Source organism: Erinaceus europaeus, chromosome 7, assembly GCF_950295315.1.
Source record: "Erinaceus europaeus chromosome 7, mEriEur2.1, whole genome shotgun sequence".
Taxonomy (NCBI): Eukaryota; Metazoa; Chordata; class Mammalia; order Eulipotyphla; family Erinaceidae; genus Erinaceus; species Erinaceus europaeus.
Window position 1 is genome coordinate 43,077,727 of NC_080168.1, and position 23,464 is coordinate 43,101,190.

Sequence of the window (23,464 nt, forward strand, 5' to 3'; positions counted from 1 at the left end):
TAGTAAAGCTAAAAATCTACCCTTTCCCCTAGAGTTTTTTGCTTTGGTGAAATACTCCAAATTCAGTCAAATTCTACTTTGTTTTCCCCTGTGTGTTCTTTCTCAGTTTCTGTTTATGAGTGGGATCACCGCATACTCATCTTTCTCTTCCTGACTTAACCTTACTTAACATGATTCCTTTTAGCTCCATCAAAGATGGGGCAGAGAAAGTGGGTTCATTATTCTTTTTTTTTTTTTTTTTTACCAGAGCACTGCTCAGCTCTGGCTTATGGTGGTGTAGGGGATTGAAACTGGGACTTGGGAGCCTCTCATCTCTTGCATAACCATAATGCTATCTACCCTCCGCCTGGGTTCATTATTCTTAAAAGCTGAGTAATATTCCATTGAGTATATATACTACAATTTTCTCAGCCATTTATCTGTCATTGGGCAGCACCTGGGTTGCTTCTAGGTTTTGGTTATTATGAATTGTGCTGCAATGAACATAGGTATACATATATCTTTTTGGATGAGTGTGATTATGTCCTTAGAATATATCCCTAGAAGAGGAATTACTGGGTCATAAGGAAGGTCCATTTCAAGTTTTGTGAGGGTACTCCAGACTGCAGGTTTTGGACCAGTTGACATTCCCATCAGCAGTGCAGGAGGGTTCCTTTGTCCCCACAACCTCTCTAGCATTTGTTGCTACTGTCATTTTTGATGTATGACATTCTCACAGGAGTGAAATGGTATCTCATTGTTGTCTTTACTTGCATCCTTTTATTTTTAATTTTTAAAAAAGCAGCTGATAAAAATCTAATTCCTCTTGAGTAATTCAAGCTTAGAATTAATATTATTTTTATTTTTAATCTATTTTGGTTTTGCTTTTTTAATTATCTTTATTTATTTATTGGGTAGAGACAGCTAGAAATTGAGAGGAAAGGGGGAGATAAGGAGAGAGAGAGATACCTGCAACCCTGCCTCACCACTAGCAAAGCTTCCCCCCTGTAGCAGGTGGGGACTGAGGACTTGAACCTGGGTCCTTGTCATTGTAGTGTGTGCACTCAACCAAGTAAGTAATCCACCACCCGGCTCCTTAATCCATTTTATTTATGAGCCCACAGTATATAAAAAAGTTAGTTATAGGGAGTTGGGCCGTAGCACAGCGGTTTAAGTGCATGTGGCGCAAAGCACAAGGCTGGCTTAAGGATCCCAGTTCAAGCCCCCTGCTCCCCAGCTGCAGGGGAGTCGCTTCACAGGTGGTGAAGCAGGTCTGTAGGTGTCTGTCTTTCCCTCCCGCTATCTGTCTTCCTCTCCCCCCCTGTCTTCCTCTCCTCTCTCCATTTCTCTCTGTCATATCTAACAACAATGACAACATTAATAACTACAACAATAAAGAAACAAGGGCAACAAAAGGGAAAATAAATAAAAAGAAAAAAAATTCTTAAAAAGTTATAGTAGTTATAGAATCTTGGTCCTGAACTCTGATTTAAATAATTTTTATAGTGACTTTCAATGTTTATGTGAAGTTTTATAATCTTAAAAACAAATATGAACTTTGACATTCTGGAATTGTAATAAACTCTTAAATCCTTTGCTGTGATTAATACTAGAATGTGGAAGAAGAGTGGTTGTACAGTGACAGTATTTGATACATTGTAGACATTGAGAATTTAAATGAATAGGTAAAGGTACCTTAGGTTAGAATAGGATATTGGACTTTGCCCTGCAGGTTAGAGTAGGTATAGCCTGTTTCAAAGTGGAATGAAGGGAGTCGGGTGGTAGTGCAGCGGGTAAAGCGCAGGTGGTGCAAAGCACAAGGACTGCCGAAAGGATCCCAGTTCAAGCCCCCAGCTCCCCACCTGCAGGAGTGTCACTTCACAAGTGGTGAAGCAGATCTGCAGGTGTCTATATTTCTCTCCCCCTCTGTCTTCCACTCCTTCCTCCATTTCCATTTCTCTCTGTCCTATCCACCAACACTGACATCAATAACAACAATAACTACAACAATAAAACAACAAGGGCAACAAAAGGGAATAAATAGTAAAAAAAAAAAAATGGAATGACAGGATTAGATTTTCCAGAAAGGGTATGCTAGTTATACCATTAGAAAGAAGTGTAGGATATGATTGAGAGGACTACAAAGAGTTCTCTTAAGACTTAGCAGTAAATGTGAGGAGAGAAGAGTGCCTTACTTAGACCTTTAGGTACTGCCTTCTCTTTCTAAGTCACACCTTTACCTATTACTGCTTCTACATGTCCTTACTTTTGTTGTTGTTTTTTCCTCTTCTCTCTCTGTGTCCAGATGGAGTTGGAATTCAGAGCCCTCTAGTAATCTATCCCTATAATTCCTCTTTCTTTGGGAGTATGGACCAAATTCTTTTTTTTTTAAATTATTTATTTATTTGCCCTTTTTGTTGTCCTTTTTTTTATTGTTGTTGTACTTGTTGTTGATGATGTCGATGTTGTTAGAACAGAGAGAAATGGAGAGAGGAAGGGAAGACGGGGAGAGAAAGATAGACACCTGCAGACCTGCTTCACCACCTGTGAAGTGACTCCCCTGCAGGTAGGGAGCTGGGGGCTCAAACCTGCATCCTCCCGCTGGTCCTTGTGCTTTGCACCACGTGTGCTTAACCCTCTGCACTACCACCTGACTTTTTTTTTTTTTTTTTTTTTTAACCAGAGCACTGATCAACTCTGGCTTATGGTGGTGTGAGGATTGAACCTGGGACTTCGGAGCCTGAAGCATGACAGTCTGTGTGCATAACCATTATGCTATCTACCCCTACCCTGGACCAAAAATCTTTATGGGATGCAGGATGTGGGAGTTCTGGCTTCTGTAATTGCTTCTCCACTGGACATGGGTGTTGGAAGATCATTACATACCCCCAGTTTCTATCTTTTTTCTATACTCTATTTCTATCTTTCCCTAATGGGGTAGGGCTTTCAAGGTGAGGTTCTGGGAGTGAGATCATCTGCCCAGGGAAGTCAGGATGGAATCATGGTAGCATCGGCAACTTGGTGGCTGAAAGGTGGTAAGATATAAAGCAGGTCAAAATGATTAATGAGCAGGAACCAAAAAGTAGGAAAAGAGCAGATGAGAATGGTGATCTTAGGGTTCAAAGGAGTGAGGAAGTCTATTTTAGGTATGTTCCTAAGGACCTCTGACTTGTATTGTTTTTGCTTGAGTTTGATAGCTAACATGGAGTTAGATAAATATGTCATGCTTGCTCCAGCAGCACATGTACTAAAATCGGAATAACAAATATATTGTCTGGGAAGATGGTGTCAGAGTTGAGAATAGTTCTAGAAAGTTGGATTAGGACAGAGAGTAGCTCCCAGACTTGAAAATCTATGGGTAAAATTAACTGTTTACCCGATCCACCTGACCCAGGGCCCATCTATATTCATATTTAGCACAGGAGCCTGTGTAACTTCAGAGTCCCTCTTGGTGTGAGCTCGAAGTTCATGGTTGCAGCTGGGAACATTCTAGGCTGCACTCATTTCAGTGTCTTGGCTTTCATGCCTGAGGCTGCAAGGTACCAGGTTCAATCCTCAGTACCACTCATGCCAAAGCTGAGCAGTGCTCTGGTGGGGGGAGGTGGGAGGGGGACAGAGAATAGTGTCTTGGCTGGGTGTTGGTGCATCCCGTAGAGTAGAGCACACACATTACCATGCACAAGAACCCACATTCAAGCTCCGGGGGCCGACCTGCAGGTGACAAACCTCATGAGTGATGAAGCAGTGCTGTGGTATCTGTCTCCCCCTCCTTCCTTCTCAGTTTCTCTGTCTCAACCCAAAAAAGAAAGGAGGAAAAATGGCTATGGGGGCCATGGAGTCATTGTAATAGAGCCCTATTGATAAGCCTGGTGACAATAAAAAACAAAATGAAAGGAAGCAAGAAAGAAAGAGAAAGAAAGGGGGGCTGGTCTGTGGCACACCAGGTTAAGCGCACATACTACAAAGTGCAAGGACCCATGCAAGGATCCTGATTCCAGCCCCTGGCTCCCCACCTGCAGGGGAGTCACTTCACAACTGGTAAAACAGGTCTGTAGGTGTCTTATCTTTCTCTTCCCTCTCTATCCACCCATCCCCTCTCAATTTCTCTCTGTCCTATTGGAGAGAGAGAGAAAGGTGACTAGAAGTAGTGGATTCACAGTGCAGGCACAAGCCCCAGTGATAATCCTAGAAGCAAAAAAGAGAGAGAAACAAAGAAGAAAGAAAATAGTGTCTTCAAGACTTGGAAACTGGTTAACTATGAGAAATTAGAATGAGATTAACATGATTTGGGAGGTTGGACATCCAAGTAAATGAGAGTAATATTCTTCATGAAGATAGGAAATATAGGAGCGGAAGCAGATTTGGGGAAAGATAGGTTCAACTTTGAATTTACTGTTTTTGAGGTACTTGAGGAACATGATTGTAAAGATTTCTAATAGAAAGTTGGATATTTAGTTCTGAAGTTTAGGAAACTATGCTTGGATGGAGGGTAAATTTAAAAGTTAAGGGTTGAGGGGCTGGGAGGTAGCCGCACCAGGGTAAGCGAACTTAATGCAAAGTGCAAGGACCTGTGCAAGGATCCCAGTTCGAGTCCTGGCCTCCCCACCTGCAGGGATCCTTGCGTGGATCCTTGGGAGGTGACAGTGGGTAAAGCATTAGACTCAAGGCATGAAGTATTGAGTTCCATCTTCAGCATTACAAGTGCTGGAGTGATGTTCTGGTTTTCTCACTCATTGCTAAATAAGTATTAAGAAAAAAAAAAAAAGAAGAAGAGCAAGAGCACAGGAAGATCGGTCAAACTTCCTTAGGAAAAAGGTCAGCTCATTCTCTGAAATGGAAGCCAAAGAAATGGGTATAGTCAAAATAATATATTTCTAGTTATAAGTAGGAGAATATAGAAAATAAAAGGTAGTGGTCTGGGAGGTGGTACAGTGGATAAAACATTGGACTCTCAAGCATGAGGTTCTGAGTTCAAGCCCCAAAAGCACAGGTACCGGAGTGATGTCTGGTTCTTTCTCTCCTAGCTTTCACATAAGTAAATAAAATCTTTAAAAAGAAGAAGAAGAAAATTGAAAATATTCATGCCCAATAACCTCCATTTCCTCCCTAAAATGGGAGGAAAAGCCGTTTGATCCATGGTATAGTAGAGCTTGAGAACAATGTTTTGGTGTTTAGAAAGGGAGAAGAAGGGCGTCCGGCTGTAGCGTGGGTTAAGCGCACGTGGCACAAAGTGCTAGGACCGGCATAAGGGATCCCTGTTCAACAAGCCCCCGGCTCCCCACCTGCAGGGGAGTCTCTTCACAGGCGGTGAAGCAGGTCCGCAGGTGTCTATCTTTCCCCCTCTCTGCCTTCTCCTTTCTCCATTTCTCTCTGTCCTATCCAACAACGACGACATCAACAACAACAACAATAAAACAAGGGCAACAAAAGGGAAAATAAATAAATATTTAAAAAATAAAGAAAAGAAAGGGAGAAGGAGCTGAGAAGTTAAATCTATCATTTATAGGAAGTTGGGCAGTAGCACAGCGGGTTAAGCGCACGTGGCGCTACTGCAAGGACCGGCATAAGGATCCCGGTTCTAGCACCCTGATCCCCACCTGCAGGGGAGTCTCTTCACAGGTGGTGAAGCAAGTCTGCAAGTGTCTTTCTCTCCCCCTCTCTGTCTTCCTTTCCTCTCTCCATTTCTCTCTGTCCTATCCAAAACGATGACATCAATAACAACAATAACTACAACAACAATAAAAAACAAGGGCAATAAAAGGGAAGATAAATAAATTTTTAAAAATCTATCACTTATAGACATTTTAGACCTTTTTTTTTTTTTGCCTCCAGGGTTATTGCTGGGGCTCAGTGCCTGCACTACAAATCCACTGCTCCTGGAGGCCACTTTTCCCATTTTGTTGCCCTTGTTGTTACCCTTGTTGTCATTATTGTTGTCATTGCTGCTGCTGTTGTTGGATAGGACAGAGAGAAATCGAGAGAGGAGGGGAAGACAGAAAGGGGGAGAGAAAGACACCTGCAGACCTGCTTCACCGCCTGTGAAGTGACTCCCCTGTAGGTGGGGAGCCGGGGGCTCGAACAGGGTTCCTTATGCTGGTTGTTGTGTATTGCGCCATATGCGCTTAACCCGCTGCTCTACCTCCTAACCCCCAACTTTTCTTCTTCTTTTTTTAATGTAGTGCTGGAGAATGAACCTAAGACCTCACACATGTGATCTGTCATTGAACAACCCAGCCCAATTATGCTAGTGTATATTTTGATGAGGGAGAGACCAAAACACTGCTACACCATCCATGGAGGTCCACTTGTCTCTGCCCTTTGTGTTCTCCATTGGTGCGAGGGATCTGCCTCATTGAATAAGGCCTCACTCATGGGATGCAAGAGCTCTAACTGAAGAACCACTCCTCAGTCCCAGCACTTAATTTTTCTGAACACTCAGGATTAATTCACATGAATAACTTTTGCAGAACTCATGTTAGTTATTTTATTTTTTTATATTTATGTATTTATTTATTATCTTTTGCCCCTGTTGTTTTATTGTTGTAGTTATTATTGATGTCGTTGTTGTTGGATAGGACAGAGAGAAATAGAGAGGGGAAGACAGAAAGGGGAAAAGAAAGAGAGACACCTGCAGACCTGCTTCACTACTTGTAAAGTGACTTCTCTGCAGGTGGGGAGCTGGGGGCTTGAACCAGGATCCTTATGTCGGTCCTTGCGCTTTGTGCCGCCTGCACTTAACCCGCTGTGCTACCACTCGACTCCCATATTAGCTATTTCAAGACTGAGATCACTGTGAGTTGTATGGTAGGAACCATAAACAGCAACACTTATGTGCATGTATTGTGTTAATGATCTTTTCCCTTCAATTTTAGGTCCTCACACTTCAGCAGATATAGGTGTCCTAAGTAGTTGCCTGGACATAAGAACAGTAACCCCCGAAACTTCTGTATCCAGAACTCTTTCCAGCACACAAACTATGGTAACCCAGCAGACCATTAAAACTGAATCATCCAGTACAAATGGGGCAGTTGTTAAAGATGAAACTTCACTAACAACATTCAGTACCAAATCTGAAGGTTTGAAATGTGTTTCAAATACTGTATTTTGAACCATTTATGCATATAAATTCATCAGACTTACTTGTTTAAGATGGGAGTTGCATTTCATCTTAGATTGAATCATATATCAGCAGAAAGCATTTTACTGAATATGGCTATAATATAACCTGTTCTCTGCTGCATTACATAAAATGCTTAGATGGGCATTGTTATATAGTCACACTGTTATATAGTCAGAATGTCTCTTTACTACTATGAATAATGCTCAGCAATTTTTTTCCCCAAGAAAAGATTAGCTCCAGATTATAGGGTAATACTTTCCCCAGCTTGATTTCTGGTTTTGTGAATGCTCAGGTTTTTTTTCTTTTGTAATAAGAGTTGCATTTCATCTTTGGTAGACATTCTCTGAAGTTCTAGGTAGGCATTAGTCCCTTAGAAAATGAACTTTGGGACTGGGCGCAGTGCAGTGGGTTGGTTAAGCACATATGGCGCAAAGTGCAAGGGCCTATGTAAGGATCTCGGTTCGAGCCCCTAGCTCCCCACCTGCAGGGGGATCGCTTTACAAGTGGTGAAGCAGGTCTGCAGGTGTCTATCTTTCTGTCCCCTCTATCTTCCCCTCCTTTTCTACCCAACAACTACAACAAGGGCAACAAAATGGGAAAAATGGCCTCCAGGAGCAGTAAATTCATAGTGCAGGCACTGAGCCCCAGCAATAACCCTGGAGGCAAAAAAGAAAAGAAAAGAAAATGAAAATAAACTTTGGGAGAGGTTGGGTGGTTTCACACCGGGATAAATGCACATAGTACAAAGTGCAAGGACCCACTTAAGGATTCAGGTTCGAGCCTCCAGCTTCCCACCTGCAGTGGAATTGCTTCGCAAGTAGTGATGCAGGTCTGCAGGTGTCTATCTTTCTCTCTCCTTCTCTCTTTCCCTTCCCTTCACAATTTCTCTCTGTCCTATTAAAGAAAAAAAAAAAAAAAGGCCACAGAAGTAGTGGATGTGTAGTGACAGCACTGAGCCCCAGTGATAACCCTGGAGGAAAAAAAAAAACATGAACTTTGGGGCAGAGGGTAGATAGCATAATGGTTATGCAAAGAGACTCTCCTGTCTGAGGCTCTGAAGTCCCAGGTTCAGTCCTCCATACCACCATCAGCCAGAGCTGAGCAGTGCTCTGGAAAGAAGAGAGAAAGAAAATGAACTTTGTGAGTAAGTTTGATTTGGAGGCTCACTGTTTCTAATTACTGTGATTTTTCTCCCTCTGGCTATGTATATATATATTGATAAATTAGATTTTACTGTGTCCACTTGATAAGTGATTATGTAAGTCTCATCTGATGAATTATTTTATTTTCAGTTGATGAAACATGTGCACTGCCTGCAACTAAGATCAGCCGTGTGGAAACACATGCAGCAGGGGTGCCATTTTCAGTAAGTATCTGGCTGGAGGTGGGTGTTCATGGATGGGTAAGAGCATGAAACTCTGAACAACTTGACATAAACTAATTAAAAGAGTCTGGAGGATCATCAGGGATCGAGAAGTGAAGGATTAAACAGGAAAATGTTTGCAGTATGATGTGAAGTAGAAATAGCTAAATTAAAAAAAATAGCATACATATATTTTTACACTGTAGTTCCAGTGCTATAAAAAATTATGCCCAGCACTCTCACCTGAGACCCTGCATATCCTCACCCTGCAATGCTATAAGACTCTTTTAAGGCTGAGGGTCTACAGATAATATTTAGTTTTCTCTTTATAATGTTTACTTCCTTCTTTATGTTTTCAATACTTTTTTATAATGAAATGTGGACTTTCCTAATTAGAAGTGTGTGTGTGTGTGTGCGTGCGTGTGTGTGTGTGTGTGCGTGCGTGCGTGTGTGTGTGTGTGTGTGTGTGTGTAGTGCAGTGCACAATGGCATAAAGAGTAAAAGGACATGTTATGAAGCACATTTGAATGGGTCTGTTGCTAACTATTTAATAGGAACATAGCAGAATTTGGCAATAGTGGGTTATATTTTACCTGTAGGACAGTCCCACTTGGCTGCTTTATGGAAGGGTAGAATCTGTCTGTATGGCATCAAACTCATAATTCTAAGAATGTGCCTCACAGATATGCCTAGACTGTTTTAATCTGATAACTGTTAAGGATAATGCATGTATGTATACATGCTTTTAAATTTATTTTAAAACTATCAGTAAATTTTTAAATGTATTTATTTATTAATTACTGGATAGAGACAGATAGAAATTGAGAGGGGAGGAAGAAAGGGAAAGGGAGAAAGACAGAGAGACACTTGAGGACCTACTTCAGCACTCGTGAAGCTTTCCCCCTGCAAGGGGATCAGGGGCTTAAACCTGGGTCCTTGCACACTGTAATGTGAACTCTTAACTAGGTGTGTCACCGCCTGGCCCCAACTATCAGTAATTTCAACTTCATTGTCTGAAACAAGAGTTTTTATTTGCCTGAATATTGCCCTTTTAGAGTTGCCTATAGTTTTAGTTTCCTTTCAGTCATGATTTTATGGATTTTCATTATGTATTTGCCATCATTGCCTTTTGCTTTTCCAAAATGTTAAATTCCTAGTGTTCTCAGGGAAGAATTGCTAGTATGAGCTTCCCTCACACCCCCACTCTTAAACTTATTTTTCATCAATAATGGTATTTGTTATTTCAGTTGGAGCCAGTTGCTTTATAAAAGTTGTTGAAGAGTTTTTACAATTTAAAAATCTACACAAGTTTAAAGCTATTTTTTTTTACCTTAAAGACTCTTCTACTTAGCTCACTTTGTCATGTGTGATAGCCTAAATTACAAATTATATGAATTGTAAGCATGTACCTCTGCTGTTATATATTTAAGACAGAAATAAATAACTGAAGTGCACATTTGTTTTGAGCTTCTGGAAACAGTGTCTCATTTATAAAGAAGATGGCTTTAAAAGGTTAGTTCCAGGAATAAGTATGATTCACTTATCACTAAAAGTAGCTTAAGGTAGAGGAAGTTTATCTGTTTTAAAGCAAGGTAAAGAAATGTTTAACTGTTTGATCTGCTCTTTAGTAGCTATACTAAAGTCTCTTCAAATTGCTTTTAGTTTTGAACATTTTTTCTCCTTTTAGGTTTGGAGAGCCACAGGTATTTCTAGTGTAAAGATCACTGAATTTCTGCTAGTTTTTGATTCTAGAAATAAGCCAGCTTGGAATGATTTTTTTTTTTCCTTACTTGCTCCTTTTGGAGCAGATTGTAGTGTCACACTAAAGGGATTATATTTTCTGAGAGAATCTTTGAAATGACGATATTTTATAAAACAGCTGGCATTTTAACATACCACTGACTGGAAAGCATGCTAACTCCAGCTAGGTTGATAGTACAGAGCTACTGACTTGGAGAATGCCTGTCACTCCCCGTGTTTGAATTGGCATCCCTGTTTCACTGTCCATTGACCTAATCTGTTAAGAGTTTATGTACTTATGAGCTATTAATGTTATGGTGTTTACCCATATACCTACTTGTAGATCACTGCATGGATTTATTGAATCTTGAAATTTCTTGTATCCTCAATAAGAGTCTTCATACATTTTTCTTTCTCTGAAATTAGAAAGAGATTCCCTCAAATCCAGCGGCCACAATGAAATTGGGAGAACGACAGTGGTGTGATGTAGGAATTTTTAAAAACAATACTGCTTTGGTGAGCCAGTTTTATTTGCTGCCGAAAGGGAAGCAGAGCATCTCAAAGGTAGTTATTGATGTATTTTCTTTCACTGTGAATTATAAGCATCAAGAATGAGGTTTTGTTGTTGTTTGTTTATTTTGCAACTTTGATTCTAATATTAAATGAGTAAAATTGGGACCTGGTCACAATAAAAATGTGCCCAGTTAGCTTATGTTATTTTTATTTTTTTAAGATTTTATTAATTTATTTTTTGTTATCTTTATTTATTGGATAATAGAGACAGCCAGAAATTGAGAGGGAAGGGGGTGATAGAGAGGAAGAGAGACAGAGAGACATTTGCAACACTGTTTCACCGCTCATGAAGCTTTCCCCTGCAGGTGGGGACCAGAGGCTCAAACCTGGGTCCTAACACACTAACGTGTGCTCAACCAGGTGCGCCACCACCTGGCCCCAATGAGAAAGATAGTAGGAGAGAGAAAACCAGACATCTCTCTAGTACATGTGCTCTGCTGGGGATTGAACTCAGGACCTCATGCTTGAGAGTCCTGTACTTTATCTACTGCACCACCTCTCAGAACACAAGCATATGTTATTATTATTATTTTTTTGTTTTGCCTCTATGGTTATTGCTGGGGCAAAAAAATTAAAAACCCTTGTGCATTTTTACATATAATCTAATTTCCCCTTGACTCTGAAGCCCCTAAAAGATATTTTCTTATATAGATGAGATATTAACCCTCTAAGAATTATGCAGTAAATAATACTGAAAAAGCATATTATTTTACTGAAGTGAGAAACTTCAGAGAGGGGATTGCCAAAGAAAGTGATATTCTGTTTGAACTATCCCAAAGATTCATACAAATAGAGACTATATGATATCTTAGTTTCTCTAATGTTTCTCTAATGTTCCTTTTGGTATCTTTTTTTTCATATTGAGTTTTTCTACTTATTTTTATTTATTTATTTTCCCTTTTGTTGCTCTTGTTGTTTTATTGTTGTAGTAATTATTGTTGTTGATGTCGTTATTGGATAGGACAGAGAGAAATGTATAGAGGAAGGGAAGACAGAGGGGGAGAGAAGCGACACCCCTGCAGGTGGGGAGCTGGGGGCTCGAACCAGGATCCTTACGCTGGTCCATGCGCTTTGTGTCACGTGCGCTTAACCCAATGCACTACCACCAGACCCCCGAGTTTTTCTACTTTTACATAGAAATCTTGGTTCATAATTTGTTAGTATATACCTAATGAAATTTCTGGCTATAGTTTAACTTCTTATATAAGGAATCCAAAGGCCTAATAATTACCTTTTTTTCCCCTCTTGGGAAAAAAGAGCATAAACTTTTAAGCCAATAATAAGCTTGGGTTTGAATCATTAATTTCAGCACACAACAGTGTGACTTTGGATAATTCACTTGTTTAAATCTCTGAGACCAGGCAGGTGTAGATAGTATAATGGTTATGCAAACAAACTCTCAAGCCCGAGGCTCCCCAAGTCCTAGGTTCAATGCTCCACACCACCATAAACCAGAGCTGAGCAGTGCTCTGGTAAAATAAAAAATCTCTGAGACCCAGTTTCCTTATCAAGAAAATGGGGGTTGGGGCCAGGCCAGTGGTACACCTGGTTGAGTGTACACATTACAGTGAAAAGAAAGCTTCACAACAATAAAACAGAGTTACAGGTAATCTTTCTCCTTCTCTATCTCCCCCTTCTGTCATGATTTCTTTTTGTGTTTATTCAGTAAATAGATAATTTTTTTTAAAAAAGAAAGAAAATGGGGATAACGAAGCTCCCTTCAAATTGAAATGGTACATTGATGCATTCTCTTATCAATATATTGAGAACTGGGGAAAATAGATAAAAATCATTTGGAAGGTGAAGTGTCCCTACTCAAGAGTATACAGTCAACTTAATTAACATTTATTCAACATCTTTTGAGTAATTTAAAATTTTTTTATTATCTTTATTCATTAGATAGAGACAGCCAGAAATGAAGAGGGAAGGGGGTGATAGAGAGGGAGAGAGACACCTGCAGCCCTGCTTCACCACTCATGAAGCTTTCCTCCTACAGGTGGGGACTGGGGGCTCGAACCTGGGACCTTGTGCATTGTAATACAAGCGCTCAACCAGGTGTGCCACCACCTGACCCCGTAATTTTTTTAACTTTATTTATTTGTTTATTTTTTAGAAACTAAACATTTTCTTTTAATTGGTACCAGAGTTATACTGATGCTTGGTGTCTGCATTGCGGATCCACCACCCTCAGTGTCCCATTTCTTCTTCCCTCCCCTCCCCTCTTTTCTCTTCTCGTTTTGTTAAATTTTATTTATTTATTTATTTTTTCCCTTTTGTTGCCTTTGTTTATCATCATTATTGTAGTTATTGCTGTCGTTGTTGTTGGATAGGACAGAGAGAAATGGTGAGAGGAGGGGAAGACAGAGAGAGGGAAAGAAAGATAGACACCTGCAGACCTGCTTCACAGCCTGTGAAGTGACTCCCCTCCATGTAGGGAGCCGGGTTGTTGAGCTTTGCCCCATGTGCGCTTAACCTGCTGCACTACTGCCCAACTCCCCCAAGTAGTAATTTTTTTTTTTGAAGAAGTACGTTTAATCCCAGCCGACCCCCCCAAAGGTCCAAAGTAGTAATTTTTTAAATGTTCTATTTTAAAAGTTCTGCATGCCAGTTTCTTATATAAGCCAAATTTGCTGACTCATGTCCAAAGGTGATGGTTCCTGGCTACACTCTTTGACATGTAGTCTGTCATAGAAGAAGACTCTTTTGAGACTTCTGCTCCAGCTTACATGGAGATGGCATAGTTGTTATCTTACTTATGGTGCTTGCTGGTATTCATATTCTTCATTTTAAAAATATTCTTACATATTTTAAATACACATATATTTATTTATTATTAGTATTATTATGGTGGAGGAAATTGACATCACAGTACTGCTATGCCTTTTTCTGCAATGTTAGGTATCTGCCCCAGGGTCTTTCACATTCAAGGCATGAGTTGTCCTTATTTCTACATTTCTTCTTATAATCAGTGATTCTCTACCGGAAAACACATTTTCCTCTGGGTAAAAATAACAGACTTTTGTGCTTAATTGCTTTGTATTGGAGGATTCATTCCATGTGTGAAAGAGAGAAATAAGTAAATATGAAGTAGGACCTAGAAATATACTTCATTCTGGGAAAGTTTTGTTTGTTGAGTAAACAATAATTACACATTTTCTTTGGCTTTGTATATATTGCATTTTAGGTAGGAAATGCAGATGTGCCTGACTACAGCTTACTGAAGAAACAAGACCTTGTTCCGGGCACAGGATACAGATTCAGGGTTGCTGCCATCAATGGCTGTGGAATAGGCCCTTTCAGCAAAATTAGTGAATTTAAAACTTGTATTCCTGGATTTCCTGGAGCGCCTTCTGCAGTCAAAATTTCAAAGGTGAGATGTCATGTCAAATTTATGGTGCTTGAAGTTGTCAAAACTTTGTACATGAAGTGGCATTGTCAGTTTAGAGTTGTTTTATGTATTTATTTATTTATTTATTTATTTATTTATTTATTCATTTTGACTCCATGGTTATTGCTGGGGCTTGATGCCTATAACACAAGTCCACTGCTCCTGGCAACCATCTTTTTTTCCTTTTTTGTTATTGTTGTTGGATAGGACAGAGAGAAATTGAGAGGGGGGTGGGGATAGATAGCATAATGATTATGCAAAAAGATTTTCATGCTGGAGGCTCCAAAGTCTCAAGTTCAATCCTTCACAACACTATAAGCCAGAGCTGAGCAGTGCTTTGGTTAAAAAAAAAAAAAGAAGAAGAAGAGAGAGAGGGAGAGAGAGAATTGAGAGAGGAGGGGAAGAGAAAGACACGTGCAAACCTGCTTCACCACTTGTGAAGTGAGCCCCCCCCGCCACGCAGGTGGGGAACTGGGGGATAGAATCAGGATCCTTGTGCTTTATACTATGTGGCTCAACACAGTGCCTACTGCTGGCCTCAGTTTAGAGATTCTTATTGCTGTCTAATGGAATGAGAAAGTTCCAAAATGGTGGATTAGGGAGTTGGGTGGTAGCGCAGTGGGATAAGTGCAGGTGGTGCATAGCGCAAGGACTGGTATAAGGATCCTGGTTTAAGCTCCCGGTTCCCCACCTGCAGGGACGTTGCTTCACAAGTGGTGAAGCAGGTCTCAGGTGTTGATCTTTCTCTCCCCCTCTCTGTCTTCCCATCCTCTCTCCATTTCTGTCTGTCCTATCCAACAACAACAACATCAGTAACAACAACAATAATTCCTATAACAATAAAGCAACAAGGGCAACAAAAGGGAATAAATATTTTTTTTAATCATTAAATTAAAAAATAAAAGGGTTGATTAAAAGTTTTAAAAAATGGTTTCAGTAGTCATTTGCATATTTTTACTATTATTTAATTTTGCCATGAGTATTATCACTGGGGTTCATTATACCACCATTACTGGTGACTCTGTTACTTATTTATTCATTTTCTATTTATTTTATAATAGAAACAGAAAAATGGAGGGAGAGAGAAGAAAGTAAGACAGAGAGAAAGAGATATACCTATAGCATTGCTGCATCACCATTAAAGCTTTACCCCAGGGACCAGGAACTTGAACCTGTCAGTCATAGTTTTTTTTTTTAAGATTTTATTTATTTATTCATGAGAAAGATAGGATGAGAGAGAGAAAGAACCAGACATCACTCTGGTACATGTGCTGCTGCCAGGGATTAAATTTAGGACCTCATGCTTGAGAGTCCAACATTTTAGTCACAGCGCCACCTCCTGGACCACTCACAGTTCTTTTTTTCTTTTATTATTATTATTGATTCAGTAATGATCAACAAGACCATAGGATAAGAGGGGTACAATTACACATAATTCCCACCACCAGAGTTCCATATTCCATCCCAATTCACTGGAAGCTTCCCTATTCTTTATCCCCTTGGGAGTATGAATCTACCAGGATCATTACAGGGTGCGGAAGGTGGAAGGTCTGGCCTCTGCAGTTGTTTCTTCACTGGACATGGGCGTTGGCAGGTTGATGCATACTCCTGGCCTGTTTCCATCTAGGGGGCAAGGCTCTGGAGAGGTGGGGTTCCAGGGTACATTGGTGAGGTCATCTGTTCAGGAAATCAGGTTGGTGTCATGGTAGCATCTGCAACTTGGTGGCTGAAAAAGTGTCAAGATACAAAGCAGAACAAATTGTTTCATAATCAGGAACCTAAAAGTAAGAATATAGCAGATGAGATGAGGTCCTCCATTTTGGAAAAAGCTAGCAGGTCTATTCTAGGTATACTCCAAGGGGCCCAAGACTTTACTAGTTTTTGCCTGAGCCTGACAGCTAACCTGCAGGTGGGCTAAAGGTATTGTCTAGGGAGGTGGTGTCAGAGTTGGAAATAGGACTAGAAAGCTGGATCTGGGGAGTCAGGCGGTAGTGCAGCGAGTTAAGCACAGGTGGCAAAGTGCAAGGACTGACATAAGGATCCTGGTTCGAGCCCCCAGCTCCCCACCTGCAGGGGAGTCACTTCACAGGCAGTGAAGCAGGTCTGCAGGTGTCTATCTTTCTCTCCCTCTTTGTCTTCCCCACCTCTCTCATTTCTCTCTGTCTTATCCAACAATGATGACATCAATAACAACAACAATAATAGCTATAACAATAAAAAACAAGGGCAACAAAAGGGGATAAATAAGTAAAAATAAAGAAAGCTGCATCTAGTCAGAGGGTAGCTCTCAAATATGGGAAAAGTATATAAAGTTTGTTAACTGTAAACCCCACCAATTTGATCTGGGGCCCATATTCAGCATAGGAGCCTTTGTAACCTCTGCATCCCTGTAGGTCTGAGCTCACATTCTGGAGTTGTAGCTAGGAACATTCTAGGCTACACTCATTGCAGGACTCATCTTCCTTGAGTGGCAGAGTATGTTTACCCAGCCTCCCTTTGGAGAATGGGTCAGTCCCTACCAATGTTGACCCACATTGAGGGTAAGGTCCTGTAGAGGCCCACAAGAAGGTCCACTATATTGTGCCTGATAGAGGGGACCAGTGACAGTAAAGAGAGGAATCTATTAGAGGTCTAGGCCCATCATATCTATCTGAGAATCCCAGGGTTCCCTGACTAGGGCCGCGGATGATGGGGTGGCCTGGTAGTGACCAGAAGAGCCATGAATAAACTATCAATAAAGTCTCCAGTTCTTGTAGTCCTTACTTTGTCTGACAAAGTTAGCCTTGGAGCGATTGAGGAAAGTGAAATAGGAAGTAGGTGAGGAGGGTATCTAGGTCTAAGTAGAACTATTTGATTAAGTACAGTACTTAATTAAAAAAAAAAAGTGTCTTTTTTTTAGGTCTTTCTACTTGCAACACCTACTGAGTCACTGAAAGCACTTTTATATTAAGGTATATATTTTCCCCTAACTTACAGATACATGTGCATACATGCTCTGTCTCATGGGCCCTGGTCTATATCTAGGTTCTGTGGCTTTGTTAGGAAGTACACCACCTAAAATGGAATTAAGGAGTCCTATGAGCTAGGAAAGGTCTCACCAGAGTGTTGGAGCTGAAGGGTTGACATTCCATGCCTGGCCTGTCTGGACACGATCCCCAGTGAAATGTTGCATTGATTTGGTTGAGCTCAGCAGACACAGTATCAAATGGTGTGGATTGAGACAAGCCATGCCCCAGAGGTTCCAGGACTGGAAGAAATATGGGTTTTATAGAGAATGAGGAAGGTTCCTGCTGTCTTAGAGTTCAAGAAGGCAATAGATAGTTATTATTATAACCAAATTATTTGACAATTTGGTTTACTTTGAAAATACCATGGTTAGGATTTGCTGTATCATACAAAACCTCACTATGACTTATGTCCTTTAATGCTGTTTACATATAGCTGTATCTTACATAGTGACTCCACCAGTTGCTTCTAGTCTCCCTGATCTAAGATTACAGGTGATTTAATATTTCAAAGAGATAGTCATTACTAGAATTTTTTTTAACAGTTTAAGCCCACTGTTAAAATTCAATCTGGTTACCAATTTGAAACCTTTAAGTGCTTAGATTGAAGGAACATATACTTAGAACTGCGGTCTATGCATCAAAAATTTCAAGACATTCAATCTATTCTTCTCCTCTCATATTGATTAAATAGTGATTTATAAGACTATAAGTTGGGTGGGGGTATAGCATAGTGGTTATGCAAAGAGACTTTTATGCCTGAGGCTCTCAAGTCCCAGGTTCAATCCCCCGTACCACCATAAGCTAGAGCTGAGCAGTGCTCTGGTTTAAAAAAAAAAAAAGACTATAAGTTAATAGGAGTGTATATTAACACCATTCCCACCACCGAAGGTCTGTGTCCCCACCCCCATGACCCTATAGTGAAGCTAAAAATCTAACCTCACTCTCCACCCAGAGTTTAATTCAGTCAAATTCTACTTAGTACTTACTTCCCTTTCTGTTCTTCTTTCTCAACTTCTGTTTATGAGTGGGATCATCCCATACTCATCTTTGTCTTTCTGACTTAGCTCACTTAACATAATTCCTTCTAGCTCCATTCAGGATGGGTCGGAGAAGGTGGGTTCATTACTCTTAATAGCTGTGTAGTGTTCCATTGTGAATATATATATAACAACTTTCTCCACCATTCATCTATTGTTGGGCACCTGGGTTGCTTCCAGGTTTTGGCTATTATGAATTGTACTGCTATGAACATAGGTGTACATAATTCCTTTTGGATAGGTGTGATGGAGTCCTTAAGCTATATCCCTAGGAGAGAAATTACTGGGTCATAAGGAAGGTCCATTTCTACCCTTTCTCACAGTATTTTTAAGGACCAAATTTCAGACAGACATATAGCATTCAAATAGAAAGCCTGAGGAGTTTTATATGTGTGTGTGTGTGTGTGTGTGTGTGTGTGTGTATGCACAGTAAGTACATATATATGTGTTTACCAGAGCACTCCATGCTGCTTTATGGAGATGCCAGGATTGGATGTGTGACCATGACATATCAGGCATGAAAATCTTTTTTTTTAAGTATTTATTTATTATTTTCCCTTTTGTTGTCCTTGTTTCTTTTTTAATTGTTGTAGTTATTGTTGTCATTGACATCATCGTTGTTAGATAGGATAGAGAGAGGAAGGGAAGACAGAGAGGGGGAGAAAAAGACAGACACCTGCAGACCTGCTTTACCGCTTGTGAAGCGACTCCCCTGAAGGTGGGGAGCTGGGGGCTCGAACCAGGATCCCTAAGCAGATCCTTACGCTTCGCACCATGTGCGTTTAACCTGCTGCGCTACCGCCCGACTCCCTGAAAATCTTTTTATTTATTTTTTATTAGGGGGATCAATGGTTTACAGTCTACAATAAAACATAGTGGCTGGCCATTTTGCATTACCATTATGCTATCTACTTGATCCATAATATGCTTCTTAAAATTAACTTTGTTCTTAATATGGACCAAAAAGTTATGTTCTGGAGACTTTAATAGAATACATTAAGGGCAGAGGTAGATAGCTTAATGGTTATGCAAAGAGACTCTCGTGCCTGAGGCTCCAAAGTCCCAGGTTCAGTCCTCTGCACCACCATAAGCCAGAGCTGATCAGTGCTCTGGAAATAAAACATACATAAAATTGGGTTATATTTTATTCTGAGGTGTTATCCTTCCATAGAGAAGAAAAACTCTGCCTTCTGGTAAGAAAAATCCCCCCCTTTTAAAAAAAATATTGCAAGCATAAATTTAAGTCTGTTAATGGTTTTGAAAAGTGAGCTTCAATTATAGATTCTATTAAGATAGGCTTTTTTTTTTTTTTTTTTTTTTGCCTCTAGGGTTGTCACTGGGGCTCGGTGCTTGCACTATGAATCCACTGCTCCTGGATAGGACAGAGAGAAATTGAGAGAGGGGGAGACCTGCTTTACTATCTGTGAAGTGCACCATGCAGGTGGGGAGCCTAGGGCTCAGACCTTGAGCCTAGGGCTCAAGGGATCCTTGCACTGGTCCTTGTGCTTCATGCCAAGTGTGCTTAACCCAGTATGCTACCACCTGATCCCCTAAGGTATTTTTTTTTTTTAAGATTTTATTTATTTATTAATGAGAAAGTTAGGAAAGAAAGAACCAGATATGACTCTTGGAGAGTCCAGTGCTTTATTCACTGTACCACCTCCCAGACCACCTAAGGTAAGGTAGTTTTTTAAAGATCATCCTAGTTGGAACATCTAATGCCCTTGTTACTTTATCAGAAAACAGCATTTTGTTTTTAGAAGTGAGACTCAGCTTAGTTAGTGATATCTGAAAAATTTGACAGCCTTTACCTGTTTTTTTTCCTTCTCTTCTCTCTTCAAGAATGTTGATGGTATCCACCTTTCTTGGGAACCTCCTACTTCACCTTCTGAAAATATTTTGGAATATTCAGCCTACTTGGCTATCCGCACAGCACAAATACAAGATAATCCAAGTCAACTTGTGTTTATGCGGATTTATTGTGGACTTAAGACATCATGTATAGTAACTGCTGGGCAACTTGCAAATGCACATATTGATCATACATCCAGGCCTGCCATTGTGTTCCGAATATCAGCAAAGAATGAAAAGGGATATGGACCAGCAACACAAGTCCGATGGCTGCAAGGTAACAATAAGAGAGCACCTTTGAATTGATTTTTTTCTTTTCTTTTTTTTTTTTTTTAACTAAAGCTATTGTGATGATGATTATTTATTAGTAACTGGTTATGGAGATTTATCATTTTAAAAAGAGTATTCTGTGTATTTCTAGCACTTATGAATTTGAGTTTGTAACATGTTCTTAAAATGTATTTGCTCAATTCTAGATCCAAAATAAAAACAAAAGAAGCAAAGACTCTCTGAAAATCAGTATATGCATTCTTCCTTACAGTTATAGCTTTTATTTAAAAAAAAAAAAAAAAAAAAACCCCCAGTAAAATTAAGTTAAAAGCGAGAAGGCCTTTTTGCCCCAATACCTTTTATAAAGGCCTTGTAACTCAGTCATCCTAGAGTTATTGAGATTATTCTAGTACCTGACTGTTGTATACTGTGCGATTTTATAGTTTTATGTTCTCTCCAGTTGTAAGTGCCCTGTCTTTACGTACTCCTTTTACTTTATTGAGAATAAGCAGTGACCCTCTAACAACCGTCTTCTATGTATATTTGTTATACTGGTTTAGTAGCCATTTGATTCCATTCTTTATCTACAGTTAGGACAGGGCTAAGAAAAAAAAATTTTTTTTTGCAAGTTCAGAAACTCTGCTTTTATATTATTTTCTAGGAATCATGGTGAAACACAAACAGAATAATGGGCATTCTTAATTCTTACTAGATTGATATATTAAAATGTATTTTTGGCCAAAGCACCTAACTTACCTAGCCCTCATTTTCCTTAGTATGAGGGAGTTAAAATAACTTACCTTTAAGGTCCCTTTAGCACTGAAATTCTATACTTTCATTAGAAGTATAACTCTGGGCATTTTAAACATCTGTCTTAATGGCTCTGATTTGGCTTTTGCCAAAATTAAAACATTCATTATTTAAAATTCAAAATTGAAGTAAATGTCCTCTTATTGCAGAAAGAAAGAAGCACCTTAACAGGACACAAATCTTAAAGTAGTGTTTTAAACATTTGTAAGATTTTTGTAAATGCTCTAAATGTTTTATTTTTGCATTGTTTTTTTACCTCAAAATTGTATAACTTTTTTACAACTGAAATATAGCATTAGACAGCTTACTCAGGTTCTGTTACAACCTTAAAGATGCAGGCAGATTCTGTGTGTCCTCTACTCCAGGGAGCTTGTTCTGTGTCTTTTAGAAATGTCATGGTCTCACTGCCGATTCACATCTGGAACGAATATCCAGAGCAATAACTGCAGAAGAGAAATTTCAAACTAAGCTGCAATAACCACAGGGGCACAGGTCTCTCTTTTTGTACCATGTAACCCTCTGCCAATTTAGGTTCACTGAGTAGCTATGTCCTCAAGCTTCATGTATAATACCCCTAGCAAAGATGGACTTACTTGTGCAGAATTGATATATATGTATGTTCCAGTTACTAATTTAAAGTGTATAGAATATTTTAATATATAATTTTGTAAAGAATTGGGATTTTTATACTACAGTATTTGTAATTAATGTGTCTCACTAATTAAGTTTTTCTTGAAGAAAATATGCAAACTGTTAGACACATAATGACTGATTCCAAACGCAAAAGGTAAAAATAAATGCACTTACTATGGTGTTGTTAGAATAAATTCTTTTGTGGCTGTATGAATCATTAACCTTTAAATGTGTACTTTACGACCAATGTTTACAAGGAGCTTCTCTGGTTTGTTATCCCAGCATCTCCCTGGATGAGAGCTTTATTCTGCATTTGTTTAACTCATATGCTTTGCTTTTGGCATATGCTTGCTTTTTGCACTAGTAGAATCTTAACTTACCTCATTATTATGTTTGTAATCATTTGTATAGCTTCCATAATATGTCTGATATAGGCTAAACAAATACTTAACCAAAGTCAAATTAAAATAAATGGTAAGCAGTTTTGCACATATTAAATGCTAGGGTTTGTTGTGTATATGTGTGTGTATTTAGTTATAAAATGGATTAAGAGTGGAAAGTTATAGTAAGTATATGTTTTATTTGCTTTATTAGGATAAGTCTGGCTCTTAACCCTGTGTAGTAGTTAACAGTTTGCATCTTAAAGCACTTCTCTTAACAGCAAAGAATAAGTTGATCTTAAGCTACAAACAGAATATTTCATTGTGCATATCTACATATTTAGTCTTTGGTTTAGTTTGCTTATATACCTCTGCTGTTCTAGTCTAGGAGGTGAATATGAATCGGTAGCTTTAGTGTTTTATCTTATTTTTTGAGACAGTGGCACTCTTTCTATACCAAGGGACTTGTTAAGATAATAATCGTGTTTACTTTGAGAATTATACCAGATCCTGTTATCATTTTGAGGGGATTCATGTATTACAGGCACTAATCATGCTTATCTCTCAGATGATTGGTGAATGAAAGATGCCAGTGAAAACTGTGGCACTGACATCAATATTTAATAAGATCTTTGAACTGTATATTCATGAATGGAATGGATAGGGGTAAGTAGCAAGAGAAGCACACTTAGCTTCTTAGGATTTTCACACTGTTTTATACACAGATCTCTTTATTTAGCAGTAGGGTATAGCATGAGGATATCTTTCACAAGATTATTTACACTGAGATAAATTACTTTCTGTGCTCCTAACTGCCAGATCTACAAATCATTGTTCCACATTTCTCTTCCTGGGCTCCACAGCTTTGCTTCACATATGCAGTAATAAAGATCTTGAAGTTGCAGACTCTTAGATTTACATTTTCTAAAATATTGTGTTGACTCTGTTTTAGTTTAGTAAACTATTTTTTGGCATTTTAACTAGGAAAAAAAACTAGGATATTGGCAGCTTACTTAAATCTGCATTTTTTCAGTAAACATGAAATCATCTGATTGCATTCATGAGCTCCTCTCATAGCCTGATCGCATGGACATAATGATCTGTAAGATGGTAAACCTAGTGAGTGATCTGTTATCTCAGAGACTAGGGTAGTCTAGCCGAGATCTGTCTGGTTAGAGGTGCAGCATTTCTAGGCAGTTATTCTCATTTTAAAAAGTTGCAGTACATGTAGCATAAAAAAAAAAAAGCAGTGGTAGAATTGGATATGTGGACATTGTTAGTATTAAAAATTTTTACAGTCATCTGACCATAA

The 23,464-nt window shown here is 39.3% G+C and overlaps 1 protein-coding gene across 7 annotated transcripts in view; it reads left to right on the forward strand.

Moving 5' to 3' along the window:
• The window catches only part of HCFC2 (host cell factor C2), a 49,806-nt gene extending 27,531 nt beyond the window's left edge, over window positions 1–22,275 (forward strand). For 2 of the 7 annotated variants that reach the window (XM_016190328.2, XM_060194304.1), the window contains exons 11-16: window positions 6,852–7,055; window positions 8,392–8,465; window positions 10,629–10,766; window positions 13,960–14,145; window positions 20,051–20,336; window positions 21,528–22,275. In XM_016190328.2, the coding sequence (XP_016045814.1) occupies window positions 6,852–7,055; window positions 8,392–8,465; window positions 10,629–10,766; window positions 13,960–14,145; window positions 20,051–20,336; window positions 21,528–21,607 (968 nt within the window). In that variant the 3' untranslated portion in view covers window positions 21,608–22,275. Of the gene's footprint in view, window positions 1–6,851; window positions 7,056–8,391; window positions 8,466–9,892; window positions 9,918–10,628; window positions 10,767–13,959; window positions 14,146–17,062; window positions 17,115–20,050 lie in introns of those variants that run through there. The other 5 variants (XM_007527914.2, XM_016190329.2, XM_060194303.1 and 2 more) reach the window with 5 other exon arrangements.
• Window positions 22,276–23,464: the final 1,189 nt, after the last annotated feature.